Source organism: Notechis scutatus, chromosome 1 (assembly GCF_049901735.1).
Source record: "Notechis scutatus isolate UNSWTSFEM ecotype Mainland chromosome 1, rNotScu1.2, whole genome shotgun sequence".
Classification (NCBI taxonomy): Eukaryota; Metazoa; Chordata; class Lepidosauria; order Squamata; family Elapidae; genus Notechis; species Notechis scutatus.
This window is the reverse complement of record NC_142009.1, coordinates 35,581,970-35,603,130: the sequence shown is the minus strand read 5'-3', so window position 1 is coordinate 35,603,130 and position 21,161 is coordinate 35,581,970. Positions and strand designations below refer to the sequence as shown.

At 41.4% G+C, this 21,161-nt stretch overlaps 1 protein-coding gene across 2 annotated transcripts in view; it reads right to left on the bottom strand.

Annotated features, from left to right (window-relative positions):
- SPTBN1 (spectrin beta, non-erythrocytic 1) overlaps window positions 1–21,161 on the bottom strand; it is a 187,786-nt gene that overhangs the window by 70,235 nt on the left and 96,390 nt on the right. For both annotated transcript variants that reach the window (XM_026676704.2, XM_026676705.2), the window contains one exon: window positions 618–769. In XM_026676704.2, coding sequence (XP_026532489.1) covers window positions 618–769 — 152 coding nt within the window. The remainder of the gene's footprint in view (window positions 1–617; window positions 770–21,161) is intronic.

Genomic DNA, 21,161 nt, shown 5'->3' with positions numbered 1-21,161 from the left:
AATAATAGCAAGAAGCTCCCTCTAAACATATTTTATTAGGATTTTTAAAATGGGAAATGCATTTACTACACCATTAAGAAGGTATGTTAGTAGGAATTACTCAAGAGTCGAAGAACTTTCTTCAATTTTGCATAATTTCATAACCTCTTGTTTCTAGTGTGGGACCTATGTTATGAAACATTCTATTGAGATGAAATAAGTATTCCTAAGAACAGTTTGGAAGGGGCTCAAGGATATTTATTTATCCAACTACTTTAGCATTCAAATGGTTTAATGGTTTTTTTATTCTTATTTCAATTGCAGTTTTATGCTTGTGATGGGATTTGGTGGTCCAGAATTGTTAACTCTTTTTTCTAAACAAATCTATAAATAAAGAAAGGCTCCCTTAAAAACATCATAGGTCACTGAACATGGTTCAGAAATTATGAAAATATGGTTAAATATTTCAACCAGTTATAAGTAATGTAATAAAAACGTTTAAAAGGAGTGTTCTACACATCTAAATTAGCCCATAAAATATATATAGTAAATATTTCAATTTTGTACTATAAAAGGAAATTGCAAAAGGCTTAAGAGAGCCAAGAGTTGGCATTGTAATATGTAGAACAGAAACTTACAAGTCTCTCGCCTGAAAGAACTTCCAACAGTTTGATAAGCATTCGTCCATCACGAAGATCCGTGTACAAGTCTGTAATTCTACAGGATACCCGTGCCAAGTGAGAGTTAACCCACTTAGTGAATGTCTTTTTCTGTACTGCCTCTCGCTCATCTAGGGGAGAAGAAAATATACAGTAAGGCTTAGTCATAAGAAACTATATTTAAAACACAAACAGCATCTGGACAAGACACATGTCTGATCATATTTCATGGCTTATACTGAGTTGTCTACTTATTCAGGTAGCTCAGTACCTTCAATCCCAGCTGGAAGCAATTATCCAAGAGTGCTTCCAGGTTCTGATTCCTAAATTTTGATTTAATTAAAGATATAATGATTTGACCCTTGATAATCTATATGCATATGTTGCCACTTATCTATTACCCTATAATTCTTAAACAAATTTCTAGGCTCCAGAGGCAAAGGTTTATCATAGATCCTGATAAAAGTACCAAGTTGAATACAGTATGTGGTTCATCTCTTCTACAACCCAAAATTAACCTCATGTATTGTTAAAACCTCCAATTTGTTGCCCTCAAGATGTGCTGGGTAAGGATTGGGAAGATGGTAAGCTTTCTCTCAGTCCAAGTCATATGGGCAAATGTGTGGCGGAGTGAAATTTGTTCAGAATGAGTTTTTAGTTTGACTACTTCAATCACTTACAACATGTCCAATATACAATTTTGTTGGCTCTGCACAAGCAGCAGCAAAGAGCAAAACTTTTTCAGTGATACTGCTAGGGACTTAACAGTAGTGTGATGCTATAAAACTTCAGGCTATTGTCACAACATATTCAAATAATATATGAGAGACACGTCCATGAGCCCCACAATCCATTATCCGCAACAACTGCTTGCTCACTATATTTTTCAGTTGTGTATATAATAAGTGGCCATGTTCCAGTAAACAAGTGAAGGACTTTTTTTATACTAGGAGAAATCTTGGGCCAATACAAATAGTCCTCAACTAACAACCAACAGTCATAGCATCCCTGTGGTTGCATGGCTGCGATCTGGGTGCTTGGTAGCCCCTGTGCATTTACGACAGTCACATGATCACATATGTGACTTTCCTAGCTAGTTTCTGAGAAGCAAAGTCAATGGGGAAGCCATTACTTTATCTTTGTGTGCATTAAGGAAGGGCCTGTCTGGGGCATTTTCTTAAGGTTGTTTCTGTGAATTGGCTTAGTGGGCTCTGATTGTTGCTTTAGTCATTTATTTTCCCACTGTCCATCAAGGCCATTCTCTATGTCCTCTACACCAGGGGTCCCCAACCACCGGTCCACGGACCGGTCCCGGTCCGTGGAACAAGTCCTACCGGGCCGCTGGTTTGCTGGCGCCGCCATCTTTTTGATGAAAAAGTGCTTCCGGTGAGCTTTTCCGGGTAGAAAGCTCACCGAAACACTTCGTCAAAAGATGGCGGCTAGCTCGGTGAGCTTTTCCGGTAGAAAGCCATTTCTACCGGAAAAGCTCACGAATGCTGGCGCCGCCATCTTTTTGATGAAAAGTGCTTCCGGTGAGGTCACCGGAAGCACTTTTTCATCAAAAGATGCCGCGCCCAGCTAATGCCAGTACCGGGCCGCGCCATAAAAAAGGTTGGGGATACCGGGCCGCGGCATAAGAAAGGTTGGGGATCACTGCTCTACACCGTTTTTCAATTTCAGCAACTTCAAGATATGTGGACTTCATATCCCAGAATTCCCTAGCCAGCCAGCATACTGATCCTTACCCTTCAACTCCTAGTCACCCATAAAAATAATTCAGGATGAGTCAAAAATCACTTTCAGACTCACTTCTTCCCAGGCCTTCCAGTCCATGCATGAAAATGAGACTGGTTGAGTAGAATTTGATGAGTAGGCAAATGATAAGGCAGGAGAAAATGCTATAACAGCCAGAAGTCTCAGCTTCATAACAACCAGTCCCCTGACCTGATTCCGCTCCCAATTCCCAGCCCCTTCCAACTACATCACAGGTTTCAGCTCTAATAGCTTTTCACTTGAGATGTGATGCAATTTGCCAGACAGCTCATTGACATTGGTTACCTGCAAATTATTATTGAATAGCTTCTGTTTATTTTAACTTATTTTATGATTTGTTACTTCTTATATGTGTTTACTAGATTTTACATTTCCCTTCACGCTACTTTGAATTATAAACTGTGTGAATAAACTAGGCTGGAGAATGTCAAAGACTAGTACTGATGGTCTTCCATCTTCTACGGACTGTTTGTAACTCTTATGTCGACCAAAACACAGTTCAGGGTTTTATCTTAACAGATATTCTAGATATTCAGATATTCAGTCAAATCCAGTTAAACAACAAAAAAAATGCCAATAAATCGATATAACATAAACTACCAATAACACTTGAAAGAATTTTGCTCTTTGCAGATTTAGTTCATGTAACTAAAAGCTAAAAGGGGTAAAAGAAAACTAAGCAATGGATGTGAATTGTTCCAAAACTGTACCAAGCTTGAAATTAATCAAATTTAACAGAAAGCCAAAACCAAGCAGAATCCACTTAATTTTCAGGAATATTTTCACAGCTGTTTGTTCAGGCAATTTATCAACTATAATTGAGTGCCAACACCAGACAGGTCCATCAACTGACCATTTAATGTCCTTTATTTTACACACACAATGGCATACATTGTACATGTGATAAAAGTATTTTGAAGTAACTTCTAGGAAGGATTTGAAATTACGTTCTCTGTGAGCCCCTTTTAATATCCTTTCAGAGCTTTTTATTACACTGTCATTATATCTGGAGGGAACTGTTTTGAAGGCACAGTTACCTTGTGGCAACAGGCAGAGTGATCAAATTTCTAATCTCTTTGTTCTTTCCAGTTTAAATATTTAATTGCTCTCCTCTAATGCAGATTACTGAAACATCTTGAGAAGGTAACAGTCTAGGTCAAAGAAATGTAACCTGTGGCACTCCAAGTATTATAAAATTACAATACCTGCACTCCCAAGGAGCATTCTGATGGGAGAATGATACTCAGAATTTTATTTCAGCAATATTTGGAGGGCCACAGGGCAGTGTGTCCCTCTAATCAACATAATACCTCCAGGCAAATCAGGGCAGCAATTCCTGACACAACTATAAGCCACAGGGAAAAGATAACTACTAACTTATTTTTCTTCACCTTCTCCATAACATTTACAGGTGGAAGCCGATTCTATATGTTACCTTACATATTTATTTCCGTATTTCTCTCTTATTTCCCAATGTTTTAAAATCTTGGGAACCAGTCAATTGTCCACACCATAAGGTGAGGTTGCTGAAGCTGATATAATTCACAGGCTGAAGAAGGAAGTACTTCATTACCAAGTGGAAACTACATTGCTAGTACTACCTTATTGAGAAATACACATGAACTGATTCATGAAAATTGAGCTGCTCTTCCCTAAGTATAGTATAATCTCATAATACTGGAAAATAGGAACAAATCCTTTTACTACATTTACATAAAACAGAATTATATTTCACTCATGGAGAATATTAACATATATTTTCCTAGGCATGGTGATTTAATAATTATAACTCTGTTTGATGGCTAGTAACAAATCAACACCAAATAAAAATCAACCGATATACTTTATAAATATATTATGCTAATTATTATGTTACATTGTGAGCTGCCCCGAATCATTTTGAGTCGGGAAGGGCCATTTTTGAAAACAAAACTTTTCCTCTTCTAACTACTAAGATTTAAAGCTACACCAAGACTAAATGTGGCAGTCTTCTTAAGTTGCTTTAATTAATTAATTGAGAATTCTTTCAAAGCCATATCTGGTGGTAACCTGAGACTGACACACACTGACATTTCTTCCCTGCTTTGTCCAGCTGAAAAGATGATTCTCTCAGTTTAAGAACACCATGAATGGACAAGATAGCTGGGAAAGTCTTTGGTCAGAGGAAAGCTATATGTATGTTGGGGGGGCTTTCGTGACAAGTAGTTTTGAAACCTCTCTGCAATCAGGGTGAACTGATGCGGTTGTACTGGAAATCGGAAGTTATCTGATCATCTCACAACCATGGAAGCTGATTGAAAGTGAACAAGGACAGTATGATCAAATTATTCTAAGAGCCAGTGGGACAACCTTTGATTGGATAGGCATATTGAACTGTTCAATACCTAAATTTCCTCATTTTTCTCATTCCTCATCATTTCTCTTTCTTCAATGTGTCTTTTAGGTTGGCCAAGAATAGAGATTTGATTTAAATAATTAACCCATTCTGGAAGTATGCTAGCCATTCAAGATAATCAGTGATAATAACCAATGTGAGATCACTGCACAAATGGACAAAAGTATCATAAGGAATAGGCGTAGCAGAAGACTGTAAATGAGAATTTCTGAAGATTTCTAATTAAAGCCACAGGATATGGGTGGTGCAGCAAATATCTAGTACTTTGCAATAACATTTATCTCCCCAAATGCGCACATATTGTGCAGGGAAAGAAAAGGGAAGGAGACAATATGTGCATCATGCAAAGCACACACAGCAGGAAAAGGGAAGTAGGTCTCAAAAGTTTACACTGATAACACAAACTTATCTCCAAGCAACACTAAGGACAGACATTTCCGCTGGACGGAAACCCCAAAGGACAAAGTGTTGTCCAAATAAAGGATTGGTACTTGAGATTTCTGGTCAAGATTTGAAGAATGGAGGGAGAGGTCTCTCCAATGGATGTTTGATAACAAGTATTCCATCTCTAAACCAATTGAGATCCAATACAGTGTAGACCAGTGGTGTCCAGGCTGGCTCTGGGAAATCTGGAAGTTAAAGTCCACAAGTCTTAAAGTCACTTGTGTTGGACACCCCTAGTCCAATTTATAAGCCAGTAGAAGGTTTTTGACTGCTAATAGTTCTGTGCAAGTAAAAGTGAAAATAGGGAAAACAAACAAGAAAAATCTCTAAGCTTTACATCATCTGTAAAATACTATAGGAGTGTGGGTAGTACCTGAAAAGGTATTTGACAGATTGTACTGAAAATTTCAAGACAGACTTCTCACAGAACACTAAAATATGGCTTTCTAATTAACTAAATTAGGACATATTTACAATTTTGATAATTTTTGTGTGCTCTCACCAAATTGTTTCTCATTGGCTTGCCCATTCACAACATAGTTTTCAAGTTGACATAACCTGCATTAGAGTATGGATTTATCTATAAAGCTATTTCATAGACCTTTTCCTCACTACAGGGCACTTTCTATTTCTCCAGTTTATTTTGTATTTCTTTATATTTTTTAAGGTAGACAGCATATTTGGGGACAGCTTAAAGAGTGCCACTATGAGGCCACATGATCTTCTCAATGGTGGCTCCTGTTCTATGAAATTATCTTCCATGTGGAATATGTTGCTGTGTTCAGATATATTTTAAAAGTCCAGGTTTTATTATCAATTGGGCGTTGGTTCTTACCTGATACACCCCTTCTCGGCGAGCGCGAGGAGCATCCAGAGACTGGGATGTGCTTCTGAGTCCTCTTCTTGCAGGCTGAGCTTTAGATGAGGAAACGCTCCGCCCCCTCACGTGGTATCGCGCAGCGTCTCCCCAGTTTTTTGCGATAACGAGAAGAGAGGTTATTAATTCTTTCTAATCTACTATTGGCTCCTTGGCTGAAGCAAGATTCCCCACCAGACGGAGAAATTAGGGTGGGGCTGGATGCTCCTCGCGGCTCGCCGAGAAGGGGCGTATCAGGTAAGAACCAACGCCCATTCTCCCTCGAGCCGCTCGGAGCATCCAGAGACTGGGACATACCAAAGCTGGGCTGTCCTACGGGTGGGACTCCGTCTGGCCCGAAGGCCCCTCCGGATCACTGATGACCCTCTGTAAGACCCGTCGGCCAAAGAGGCCTCCGCTGAGGCGTACGTATCTATTTTATAATGTCTGATAAACGGGGACGGAGAGGACCAGGTGGCTGCCCGACAAATGTCAGCGATGGGGGCTTGTGTGGCCCAGGCCGCCGAGGTGGCTGCACTTCTGGTGGAATGGGCGGTTATTCCACCCGGAGCGGGCAGAGAATGGGAAAGGTAGCACCTGCAATAGTAGCCCTGATCCAGCGACTGATGGTGGAAGGAGAAACCTTAAGCCCCAGTGACCTGGGTTGAAAGGATAGGAAGAGGGATTCCGACCTTCGCATGGATTGAGTGCGCTTAATATATATACGCAAGGCCCTTCTAACATCTAGGGTGTGCCAGAGGACCTCCTGCCCCTGGAGGGCCTAGGGCAAAAATTTGGTAGAACCAGTTCCTGTGACCTATGGAAGGGAGAGTTAACTTTGGGTAGGAATGTGGGGTCAGGACGAAGGACCACCCGATCAGCGTGGAATACACATAGATCGCTCCTAACTGACAAAGCTGCTATTTCCGAAACTCGACGAGCAGAAGTAATAGCTACTAGAAAAACTACCTTAAAGGTGAGAAACTGAAGGGATGAATCCCTCAAAGGTTCGAGCGGGGAACGTGTGAGAGAAACGAGGACCTTGTTGAGGTCCCATGTGGGGAACCTGTGAACAGTGGGAGGGCACAGGTTGGTGGCACCCCTAAGGAAAGATCTAATTCGGGGTGATGAGAAAGGGAACCGTAGTTATCACAGGAGACCACGGTTGAGAGGGCAGAAACTTGTCGTCTCAGGGTGTTAGGTGCTGAGCCCCTTACGAAGGCCTTCCTGAAGAAAATCTAGGATCTGAGCCACAGAGGGAGAGAGGGGATCAACCTGAGACCCGCTACACCACTTGCAGAACCCCTTCCAAGTGGCATCATAAATTCGTGTAGTGGAAGGTCGCCTAGCGGCCAAAATAGTGTCGATGACTTGACTCGAGAGATTCTCACTAGTCAGACGGATCCGCTCAACCTCCAGACGGCTAACTGGAGCCATTGAGGCTCCGGATGCAGAAGGGCCCCTGAGAGAGGAGACCCTGTCCGGGGATCCTCCATGGGGCGCTACCGATAAATTGCGGAGATCCGCAAACCACGGTCGCCTGGGCCAATAGGGAGCCACCAGGAGAAGGTCTGCCCTCTCCTGAAGAAGTTTCTGTATTACTCTGGGAACTAACGGGAGCGGAGGGAAGGCATATAGGAGCCCTGGGGCCATGGGCAGCGCAGAGCATTGTGATTCTCCGACCGGTGAGATGGATACCGGGAGAAGAACCGTGGAAGCTGAGTGTTGGACGGGGGCGAAGAGATCCACCACCGGAAGGCCGAATATTCTGGACGCTTCCTCGAATAGGGATGGATGGAGACGCCATTCTGCCTGGTCCACCGTGGCCCTGCTCAGCCAGTCCGCCTGAGTATTGTCTACTCCGGAGATGTGTTCGGCTTTTAGTGATAGGAGGTTGGATTCTGCCCAGCGGCAAAGGCGCTCGGCTTCCCTCATTAGCTGGATGGACTGGGTGCCGCCTTGCCTGTTGATATGGGCCTTGGCGTGACGTTGTCCGTGAGAACGAGGACGTGATGTTTGCGGATCTGAGGAAAACTGCGCGGGGCCAGATGGACAGCGTGAAGCTCTAGCCAATTGATGCTGCACCTTTGCTCGGACGGCGACCATCTGCCCTGTGCCGAGAGCGAGTCGAGATGGCGCCCCAACCGGACAGGCTTGCGTCCGTAGTGACGGTGAGTCGTTGAGGTTCCGCGAAGAGGTGGCCTCTGTTGATGGCGGGATTGGTCCACCATAGAAGAGACGTGAGGACCCTTGGAGGGACCCTGACTCTGGCCTTCGAGTTGCTTCTTCCGGATCGTTGGAACGGGAGCAGGAACCACTGGAGGGATCTGCTGTGTAGACGGGCCCAGGGAATAATAGAGATGCATGACACCATTTTGCCCAACAATTTAGAGAGGTCCAGTAAGGCCACCCTCCTTGAACGCCTGATCTGTTTGACCAGGGCTTGAATGCTAAGGAACCTCTCCTGGGAGAGGAAAACTCTTTGAGAAACCGAATCAATTATGGCACCCAAGTGGTTGATTCGGGTGGAAGGGTAAGTTGGCTCTTTTGCCAATTGACTAGAAACCCGTGTGCCTGTAAGGTGGAGAGGGTGACCCTGGTATCCCTGACTGCCTGGGATTTGGACGGGGGATAGAATAAGGATATCGTCCAAGTAGCAGTGGAGGCGGACGGGAACGCTCCTGAGATGAGCCGCCAGGGCCGCCAGGACCTTGGTGAAGGTCCGGGGCCGAGGCCAGTCCAAAGGGAAGGGCCACGTATTGATAATGAAGGCTATTATGACAGAACCTGAGGAATTTGAAATGGGAAGGCCTGATTGGAATATGGAGGTATGCCTCCGAAAGATCTATGGAAGATAACCAGTCTCCCGCCTGGTGCCTAAAAGAATTGATTGCAAAGTGTGCATTTTGAATCTACGCTGGATAAGGTGACGGTTGAGCCGTTTCAAGTCCAGGATGGCTCTCCAACCCCCAGAGTGTTTGGGCACCACAAAGAGATGGGAGTAAAACCCCTTTCCTCTCTGATCCGGAGGGACAGGTTGAATGGCCTGGATGTCAAGAAGATGATGGATGGCTGCATCCATTAGTGCACGTTTGGAGGGATCCCTTGAGGAGGGGATGGGAAGAAACAATCAGGGGAGCGGACCTGAACTCCAGGGCGAGGCCAAACCTGATTGTGTCCCTAACCCATGCATCGGATGTGGATATGTCCCATTGGGCGGCGAAGTGGCTGAGGCGGCCGCCAATGGGGGGAGGAAGAGGCTCTACCTTCTGCGGTAGGGCCTTCCTCCCGATCCCCGAAAGGGTCTCTTGTAGCCGCCACCGCGTCTGGATCTGTCGCCCGGGTCCGTGCGGTCCTGGGATCGGAAGGAAGGGGGTCTAGGGTATCTGGGCGGGAAGGGGGTTGGTAGAAGGGCGTGGAAAGCTCCTCCGAAAGGGCTGAGAGCCCCTGGCCTCCGATCTTCGAAAAAGGGAGGGCAGATACTTTCTCTTACTGCGGCCCTCGACCAGCAGTGGTTCCAAAGCTGGGCCAAACAGTTTATCTCCCGTAATGGGAGCAGTGGCCAGCTTGACCTTATTCTTTACATCCGCCTGCCAGTGTTTGAGCCATAGCATGCGTCTAGCCGTGACGTGCGGCGTGATGGCCCTGGAAGAAAATTTTACCGACTGGTAAGTGGCGTCAGCCGAGAACTCGGCTGCAGCCACTAACTCGCTATATCCTGGTGAGCTCTGAGATTGGAAGCAGGGATGTGGTCCTTGAGCTGACGTAGCCAGCGGATAGAGGACCTCGTGAAAAATGAGGCGGCCGTAGCTGATTTAATGGCCCAGGCGTCAGATAGGTGAGCCCTGCGTAGCGCCTGCTCCGCCCGCCTGTCCTCAGGTTTCAAGGCCTCTAGGGCCTCACTAGGGGTAGAGGAGGAGGCTAGACCCACAATGGGGTCATCAACCTCCGGGATATTCAGAAGGTTAGACAGAGCCGAATCGAGATTAAAGAATCTCTTGTTTTGGCTAGAGGGAGTGGGAGGGGTCCCTGAGGAGGTAAGTTGCTTCGCTACCAGATCTACGAAGATGGGAGGGGATGGGATGACCTCAGCTTCCACCACTGGTTGGGTGAAAATGGAGTCTTCCGGGCCCTCTGGGACAGGGGGTTTCTGCAGTGGACTGGGAAAGAAGGCCAGAGACATTCTTGGCCTTAAGGAGGAGGACTTGAACATATGCGGTTTGAACAGCCCCCAAAGGAGGGTTGGTCGGGGGAAGGGTCCTCGTCCTCCGACATCTCCCCCTCCATGATGTCAGCCTCTAAGAGGGGTTCACTGTAGCGGGAGGATCCCATCCGGAATCCTCTTCCTCTTCCCTGAAATCCCCAAAGTCCCCTTCCTCCTCCACCTGGGCCCCAATCGGAGGAGGGCTGTCCCTCTGAGAGAGTACCTGATCAACTGGGGGACCGGTTGTGGAAGGGATCTGATTGATATCGAGTCGTGCTCGGAGGCTCGCGGAGAGAAGCCTGATCTTGTCATGTGTTGTAGTCCCTCTGCTATGCCCTGGCGGATGGCTGATTCCATCCAAGCCCTGATGTGAGGTGGAACCTCGGAGGTAGAGGGTTCATCGTGGCGCAGACCAGCGGCTGTGGGTGTAAAGGTGGCTTCGGGGTCCGTCTGGTCGGAGGTCCGGGGTCGGAAGACCCTGGGCGAACTGCGCCTAGGTAGGGAAGAGGGTCTGAGGGGAGAGATTGAGCAGAGGTAGAAGGGTTTGGAGGAGGAGGTATTGACGGCTCCGAGCGGGACTCCCTTGAACGCCGGTCAAACTCTTTTTCAACGCTTTGTGGCGCCTTAAGGCGTCACGTTGGGCGACCTTGGAAGGTTCCTTGTCCTGTCTAGAGCCCTTAGGTTCCTTGTCCTGTCTGCGCAAGTAGTGGGACTTTGCCTTAGCCTTCAAGAAGGACGTTTAGAGGATTGTCGTCTGCCATGTTAGATACAAATACTAGCAAAGGCGGTTGGCTCGCCCAGATCAGGCCTGGATGAGGCCGGGTGAAGGTGAAGCTGGCCCTCTCCCCTTTTGGAATTTGTTGTGTACAGAGATAACAGTAAGGTATCTAAGAAATATAGTATGTACAGAAAAATAGATACTCTAATTTGTAATTCTTCCTTTTCCTTTTGATTGATTTTTTATCTTTATTATGCTTTTGTACCAAATGTATATACAGGTTATCCGTATATATTTATATATCTACGAAAAAATATTATTGTACAAAACAAAAATTATTATTATTATTATTATTATTATTATTATTATTATTATTATTATTATTATTATTATTATTATTATTATTATTATTATTATTATTTAATATATTCCTTTTGTATTTGTATTAAGTATATATATATATATAGATAGATTTCTTTTTTTTTTTTAAACAGTAACCGTAACAGTGAGAACTTAGTATATCTCAGTACAGGCCAATCAGTCAAATAAACACCTGAGGCCTATGGTGAAGAAAGAGCCTCTGGCAGCAGGCCTCAGACAAGAAAAATAAAACCGGAGGGGGCTGCAACCGCCCGAAAAGGCTGCGGGAGGCCAACAAGTAATAAAAGAGCCAGCCAGGTGGAAGAAATGGGCAGCTAAGCTTTGACCCAAGGCCTGGGGCTCCAATTCACCGCAGCTAAAGAATTTCAAAATGGCGCCCGACCACGATGCGGAGCCAAAATGGCGGCCGCAAAGCTGAACCGTCGGGACGCCTTCGGGACGGAAAGGAGGGCTTTGCTGGTCAGCTCAGCGCCTAGGGCCCTAGGGCGATGACCCTCCCGATCGGTGTTTAAGGTGGGGGGAATCCAGCAATAAAAGAAATGCGTGCCACGAGGCAACGCGGAGGCAGCGGCGATCTGATAAGGGTGGGGGGTCGCGCTATCGCGCTGCGAGCCGCAGCTTTGCCCCAAGGACGGGGAAAATTTTCCCTTAAGTCCAGACCCTTTGCGCAGGAGGAGGAAGGAAAGGCAAACCTTATCAAGACGAGAGGGTTGTAATAGGAAAAGAAATGTGCGATCAGCCAAGGAGCTCTCTGAAAACACAGCCTGACTCTTGAGGCTGAGCAAAAGACTGGGGAGACGCTGCGCGATACCACGTGAGGGGCGGAGCGTTTCCTCATCTAAAGCTCAGCCTGCAAGAAGAGGACTCAGAAGCACATCCCAGTCTCTGGATGCTCCGAGCGGCTCGAGGGAGAATGTCCCTGGATACTAACTACCCCTAATATGTTTTAATTGTTTTTTTATTCTGGCTTCCAATTTGAAATAGTATTTTATAATAAAAGAAATTACAGGATTGTTTATACTGTCAAATGATACACATATATATTAAGAGCTGTTGATTTTGAAGAATATATTGTTATACCAGCCTCCTACACTGGCTGCAGAAAAAATACTTCAGAGGGATCTCTCTCTGTCTCTTCTTTGGGAGCAGTTGACTAATGTGAGAAACAGAAAGCTGGGCAAGACATGGCCTGGGCTGATCTAACAGACTGTTCTGAATGTGTCTGGAGACTAAAATATATGAAGAATGGTTACAGGAACTTGGCATGGCTAGTCGAGCAAGGAGAAGGACCAGGGGAGACATGATAGCAGTCTTCCAATATTTGAGGAGCTGCCAGAGAGAGGAAAGGGTCAAGCTATTTTCTAAAGCGCCTGTAGGCCAGACAAGGAATAATGGATGGAAACTGAACAAGGAGAGATTTAATCTGGAAATGAGAAACTTTCTGACAGTGAGAACAATCAACCAATGGAACAGCTTGCCCTCAGAAGTTGTGGGAGCGTCATCACTTGAGATTTTCAAGAAGAGATTGCACTGCCGTTTATCAGAAATGATGTAGGGTGTCCCACTTGGGCGGGGGATTGGACTAGATGACCTATAAGGTCCCTTCCAATTATCTGTTATCTCTGTGTTTTGTGTTGGGATGTAAAAAGTGAGCCAAATTTTAATGAGTTGTGGATAATTAAATGCTTGCAACTGTTGATGGACTTTAGTCCCATTTTATTTGTGTATTTTAATTTTCATCTATTATCTTCTAAAATAATTGAGTTGGCACAGAAAATACAGTTATTGTGGAGTAATGATGACTCAAGCCAACACATTTCCCAACTATTCAACTATCAGTTACCTGGCATTTTTATTGAGTTTTATAACTCCTTCCCTTATGTTCCCATAATCGCAATAAGGTGAAGGTCACACTTTTATTCTAGAGGTAAAGGATGATGCCAGCACTGACTTGCTCATATCTGTTCAATGATCTCAGAGCTGAGGGAGAAGTTGAGTTCAAGTCCTAATCTGTTCCTCTGGTGAAATTTATGTGCTCATATTACAGAGTAATAAATACACAAGTTCTTGCATATGCAATTTCTTCTCAATGGTAAGCCCAGAAACAATTTTTTGAAACCATATTTTGAAGCTAAATTATAACCCTGAATTGTTCAGAAACTAAGAATCATAATTTTCTGTTTTAAATTTTAAAAAGACACCAATTGAATGACAATATGCAGAGTATTTTGGCTGATAACGGGCAGATGAGAGAAATATCTATATATATTTAACTGATGTGTTTTATGGGCCTCTATTTCTTAAGATAGTACTTTGCTAGTCAAGTTTAAAAGCAGGTTTCTGAAATCTTACTTTGTGGGAAAGGCTTGAATTAAATCAATTTATGTTTGCATAAATCAATGCAAATAAATGGCTTCATCCTGGCCATCAAAAAAAAACAGGATTACATCAATGAGTATTGTGGCTGACTCACCCTGGCCACCTGATAAAAACTAAAGTCAGCATTGTAAGAGAAGAGCATAGGGCAAGCAAATAATTAGTTTTGAAGAAGCAGAATATTCCTTGGAGGTGCTGTTTTCTCTCAAGAAGTGGAAGTATGTCTTCCATAAATTCCAGCAATTCCTTACAAGAAGGCTGCCCTGCAAGGGTCAACAGCTTCTGTTGCACCTTTTCAAGTGGCTATGAAACAACTGCACCATATAAACTTTTTATATGAAAACCAGTGTAACTGCTGGCTGAGCAATATTTAGCTAGCAAATAGTCCCACTCTTTATAAAACCCAAAGTAAGCCAAAGTTACTGTATTTTTATTATTAGGAAAGTCCAGCTTTAAAAATAAAGGAAGCTCTCTGACAACTATGATCCAAACATTATTATACATTCCCACAATGTGGTTTGTTCTAGTTTGGTAAGCACACTAGGTGAATCTGACTTTGTGTTGTTGTTTTTAAACATAGTTTAAAACATAGTTAACATATTTTGTAAAACTGGCCCAGAATGAATTACTCAATAAATTATGCTTAAGTAATGTAAATTTGATTATTGATATCTCAAAATGTGGTATTATACATGTCAGGAATAGACAACTTTTTTCTAACTAGTTGCCTGTTGCTATTTACAGTATTATTATTTTGTATTGAGGGCTATAGACATCATTATGATTAAAGTAGGCAGCATCATAGCAGTGAAGGAATTTTCCATTTATTTTGCTTTTTTGCATATAATCTTTCCCTAAAACCCATTGCTTCATTTGATACTGATTTACACTATTGGCAAACTGCCATCAATTTTAATGGAAAACTATCAAATGTGGTGGAACCATCAGAAGAAGATCTGTGAGCTTGCAGAAACAATCTGGAGTCCATATATGATCAATGCAATGTGGACTGCCCACTTCTGGTCACTTTCTGAGGTGTTGAGAAGTTAATTTTTCCAGCCTCTCTTCCCAATTCCCAATCCCAAATTCCAGATTTTACATCATATAAGCTATTTTGCCCTTGACCTCCAGTTTTCCTAAAAGTTCCTAAGTTATTTTTTCCCCTGCATTAAAAACTTCAGAATTGCAATCCGAACTGATTTGATTCAAGGAAGTCTTCACTGGCTAGTTCTGCTGATATTACAAAATAGCTCAGGGTTACTACTCATCAATTGAAAAACAAAACACAGTTGAAAGCAAAATTGAGAACTAAATTTTTACCTAAACCAAACTTCCCCAACATAATGAGCTTTCAATGACTACTATTCTCATAATCCCCATCCAGTTTCATCAAGGCTGATTGAGGATTATTCCGGTTAAATTCAATGTATTTTCAAACTCCCTGGAAGATTGTTTGGTCTGATCTAGACATCAGAGTATTTATAGTACAAGCCATGTACCACCCTTCCTGAATGCTCTCTCCACAAAGGATTCATGGATTAATGCCACCCATATTGCATGGCCAGGAGAAGGGAAGTTTGCCAACTTTGTTTATTCAAAACACACAACACAAATTCAAACTTTAGTCTGGGAGCAGCACCACAAGGAAACAACACACAATGTTTTGCCATGAGCTACAATCTGGGGAATGCTAAATTACAGGGTAGATTTTCAAAGGGAAGCAGCATACTTATGGATACCCATATGTTAACAACAGCTATAAAATAGAGCTTTTTAATAACTGGTAATACATATGATTTAAAATCATAATCTATATTGCTCCTGTTCTCCACAGGGATAGCCAGTCCCAAGTTCTGTGCCTATGACAATTGAATTGAAATAATTATACTTTTGTAAAAAGTTTTGGAAATGACTGAATATTCAAATATTCAATAACATTTTTAAAGTCACTGTGATTGATTCATCCGCACACCTGGGCCCTGAAATGCAGAAATATAAGAATGCCTCAGAGCTACTTCCTCGAACATTACAGCCTCTAATATCATGACTGCAGAACACATTTGCATTATAATCCATTTTTTAATTTGTGAATGTGGAGAAACAAATGGGGAAAACAATTTCCTCCCTATTTATTTATTGAGAGGAGTTAGTATAGACCTTGGACATGATACAAGAGATCCTTAATACATGAGATTGGCATGAGAAAATCACTCATCTAGAAAAGACAGAGGCCTTCACATATCAGTACACAAAACAAGAAAGTCATATGTCCTAATGTAAGAGATAAAAATATTGCAGCATTTTAATTTTTTTAAAGAAGGGGGATACATCAGATTTCTAAGCAGCAGAACACCAAAATTGATTTTTAAGAGTCTCTTCATACTTTTAAATTGTTCAGTAAGATCACTAAAAGTTTAATTGTGTTACAGTGGCAAGCAATGCTGCATAAGAGGTTATTTACCCCATGTTAGCAAGCTAGGAAATCGCGAAAAGTAATTGTGCAGGGTGTAAATTCTTCTTAATGGTGAGAGCAGTTTGATAGCAGAACCAACTCCTTGGGGAAGTGCTTGTCTCATAATTGTTTGATGTGTTCAAATAGAGGCAAGACGTGATTTACCAGCAATAAATTTTGATTCCTATAAAAAAAAACCAAGGAAGTGCAGCCCAATCTTATACATGTTATTTATAAGTAATTCAATAGAACTGCAATCTTTGATAAGGCCACAATCTAGTGTTTTTGCTTTCCTGGGAGTATTATTGTGCTTTGCAGAATTTATTTCTCTGGAATGATGCCAGGATTTCCTTACAATATTAGCCAATTATCTTAATGACAATTGAAATAACTGAAAATGTTGCTTGATTCTACTTTCATTATTTTCAGTAGGAATTCTATGTGATGAGCAGGGGTGGGATTCTACTGGTTCGGACCAGTTCAGGCGAACCAGATGTTAAAAGTTACATCCGGTTCACTGAACTGGTATTTCAACTGACCGGCTGGCCCCGCCCACTCCACCCCACCCCTCCAAGGAGTCTCCACACGGCCATTTTCAATGGAGATAAGTGCAGGATCCTCATGGAAGCTCTGTGAGGAAGAAAAACAGGCCTTCTGGAAGTCCAGAAACAGGCCTGTTTCCAGCTTCCAGAGGGCCTCCAGAGCCTGGGAGAGGCTGTTTTTGCCCTCCCAGAGGCCAGGGGGAAGTCTCCAGACCCTTGGGAGGGCAAAAATGGCCTCCCCCATGTTCTGAAGGCCCACCGAAAGCCAGAAACAGGAAGTTCTGGTAGGCCACGCCCACCATGGCCACGCCCATCCAGCAACTGGGCAGAGAACCGGTTGCTGGAATTTTTGAATGCCACTCAGTTTATGAGCTATATCAAGTATGCCCCCACAAATTGACCTGGGATAGACTGTACCACTTTCTCACTTGAGCTTTCTTTTCTCTGTTTCATTTTCTCCATACAATGAATTAAACACATATTTTGTCCTATCTGTTTATAATTTTATCTTCAAATGTTCTTTATTACCTGGGGGTTATGCCACAATCAAGAGGAATAAATGGAAAACATCATTGCAACTGCCATGAATTGCAAAAACGTCTGCTTTCTGCCAAAAGGAGTGCTCCAGACAACTACTCCTTTTAAGCAGATTGTAGGAACTGAGGTTTTTGCAATTGGCTAATACATTGGGTGGTTGGGAGTTGAGGGTTTTCAACCAAGCTCACAGCATAATTGCAACCTATTATAAGGACACAAAGTTCAGCCAAATCTCATTTCTTAATCATTTTAAGGATATAATTAATTTAAAACTAAAGAGAAATTTTCTAAGCAGCAGAATAAAATTCCACCTGGTGAGTTGTAATTCTTTCTGGATTACAGGTAGTCCTCATTTTACAACCATTTGTTACAATAGCACTGAAAAAAGTGACTTGTGACCATTTTTCACACTTATGACTATTGTGGCATTCCCATGGTTATGTGATCAAAATTCAGATGCTTGACAAATGGCATGTATTTATGACAAATGCAGTGTCCTAAGGTCATGTGATCACCTTTACAAACTTTTGATAAGCAAAGTCAATGGGGAAGCCAGATTCACTTAATAACTGTGTTACTAACTTAATACAGTGATTCATGAATAACTGTGGCAAAGAAATTGTGAAATGGGGCAAGAAACTCTAACAGTTGTCTTGCTTATAGCAACAGAAATTTTAGGCTCAATGTACTTATAAATTGAAGAGTACTTGTATGTTTAAGTAAATTGGAATTAATTTAAACAAACTAACAAGTTTTTAATGGAAATGTTTTTTTATTTACTAATAAAGAGTGCAGACGATTGATATATTTTATAAAACAAAAGGAAAACATACCAGAAGTTGATTTATTTTCATTTTTTCTTGGTTTCCTCTCAGGAACAGGTTTGATCCATTGTTATAGTGGAAGACAATCTTGAATGCAATTTCTGAGTACTTAGTTTAATTTCTTCTATAGTCAAATAAAATTGCTCCATTATATTAACAGATCTCCTCCCTTTTAATTTTAATCCTTAGTTGTCTTCTGGTTCCCTCTAGTCAACCTTCAAAGTCCTCTCTTATCATGTTTATTTTCCAACCAGCAAAACCTTCCCTGGGAGGATTTCTTACAGTTGTTTCAAAATATTCAATATTTTTTCTAACTTTTTAAATGATCATAGAAAATAAAGTAGGAAAGGATAAGATGAATTATCAGGTTCTTTATTATAAAGGCTATTGGGATTAACTTTTTGCAACTTCTACAAAATACCATGAATTGTCTCTTACAGGGAGGAAAGATGCCAGAGAGTTGGAAAGAGGCCAGTATAGCATAAATGTCTAAAATTTTGACTTTAACAGAAAATTTATAAGCTAATATCATAACTGAATAATGACTACAAGTTGTTTAAAACTATTTTAGCTATTTTAGATTGAAAATAATTTTGCAAGGAGTAATTCATGTGGATCAGTGTGGTTTTTATTTAAAAGACAGTTAAAAGACAGTTAAAAGATAATGTTAGAAATGTGTTGGATATTTTGAAATATTTGGAGCAACATAATGAAAAAAAGCTGCATCAATCTAAATATGTAAAAAAGGGTCTTTGATGGTTTGAACTGAGCTTTTCTTGTTTAAGTTTCTAGAAGATATAAATTTGAGAGAATTTCATAAAATATAAACTTTTTTTTTTGCATTTCACATAAAGCACCAATAACTGTTAATGGGAATGTAACAAAACTCTGTGAAATAAAGGGGTCTCCAACTGTCAGTTTTCTTGTTTTCGTAAAATATTGAATATAGATATGAGATAAGATGAGAGGAATGTAGGAGTAAAGGTTTTAAAACTACTAAATTAAGGGCATTTGATGATGGCTTAGTATTGGTCCTGGAAGATCCTTTAAAGGGAAATATTAACAGACAAATTTAAGCAATTTCATGCATTAGAAGATTTTAAGATCAATAAGCAAGACAAAAATGTTAACAAGAATATGAAAATAGAAAATCAAACCAAACTGATGGATTTTATGTTTGGGAAGAAGATAAAATATCTGGATATCAGTCTGACAAGTATCAATTGTATGTTATTTTAAAACATCCATATTAAGGTATGGAGTGAATTTTGAAAAAATATGTTAAGATGCAAGAAACTACAACTGTAATTGCTGAGAATTGCTGTGATTAAAAACAAATGTCTTACCTAGAATGGTGTGTTCCAGCAATTTATGATACAGTTATCAAGCAGATTAAGAAATAGTTTAACTAGGATAGAGATGAGAAGACTAGAAAAAGGAATTCAATTTTTTCATCCCATTTTTCATGAGGGAATCAGTAAAATTTGTTGGTTTATATTAAATGTATGTGCAACTCCTCTCACCAATAACATAACTCTGGGCAGCTGTTATGTCGTTGTTACATTTGGCCGCACTCTATATTCAATGCTACATTAACAGACAAAATACTTCATTATGGTCTTACAATAGTACCAATAGAACAATAAAAACAATGGATCTATTTTCCCCAAGTTGGAGTTAAATGGTGCTAAAAATGCCAGGCCTGTATGTCCAACTATAGGCTGAAACCCAAATAATAGAAAACATCCAGAAATGGATAATCTGTAACAGTAAAAAGGGAATGAGGCTGAAATTAATATAGTAACATAAGAAGCAAGCATTAAATCAATATATTTAACTAGTGTTACATTCAGTATATGCCTGCTGAATTTTGCAAGGAGCTATGCAGAATCCTGCAACCCTTGCAGCTATGATGCAGAAATGATCAACCTCTGATACAAACTGAACACAAGCTGAGTCTGGTGTATGAGGGTATCTCCAATCAGGACAAAAATAAGTTTAGACCTTATAGAACAGACAACTTGGGATGGCATTCCTGAGTTTCTATTTCTTCCATGTTATGAGGACAAAACCTTTCAGGCATTGGGTCCTTTGTATACTTGCCCCCAGTACAACAGAGAGTAGTACTTGACAACTTGTAATGTAAATGTAAAAGCATTTCTGTGGTTTGGTGTTTCTGTGAGAAGAATCCTGCAGGAGCCACTAAGAATTTGACTCTAACAAACCTAGTACCTTCCTGTATATTTCTGATGTTCTGTAACCAGGATTTGTTGTTTAGTGGCTAGCCCTATCGTGGTCCACCACTAGGAGAAGGCTGGGAGACTTGATTTAACAAATAAAGGACATTATTCATGTATGTACACCAGCAAAAGTACCATAGCTGTTGATGAATAAAAGCTCAATTTCATTCCTAATTGCATCATTTCAAAGTTTTGTTGTAATTTTATTTTTGCAGTAATGCTAGTAGTATTGCAAGACCTCTCACATGCCATATTCACTATATGCTTATTGTAAAGGTCCTTGAAGTCTTTTAATTCAGCATTATCTTTTTTTTAAAAATCTCTTTTAAGAGTGAGGGAGAACAGTAGCATATTCAGAGTGTCTGTAGAGAGAGACTGTTTAGTATTAGTTTAGCTACAGTAATTTTCTTTCACAAAGAATGCTCTCAACTTGGGGCTGTCCTTATGTTGGGGACTGTACAAGGCCCTTTGTGCTAGCATAGATTCTGCCCAATATTATGACTTTAGTTTCTACTTCAAAAATCAGAAGCTTGAGCAATAATCATCCACATAAGAGTAAACAAGGGGAGAAAAGAGCATTTTGCATTCTTTTCTTTGGCAGAAATGATAAAGCTTTTCTAATTTAAGAAAAGCCATTTCTAAAACACTTCTTGATTTATAGATACCTTAGAATCTTCTTCCTAGCCTTTTCTCACAGGTCCATGGTCTACTTTTCAGGTCAATGAATGCCATTTCATGAAGTCAAACACAGCAATTGAGCCCAACTGCATAATCTTCATGT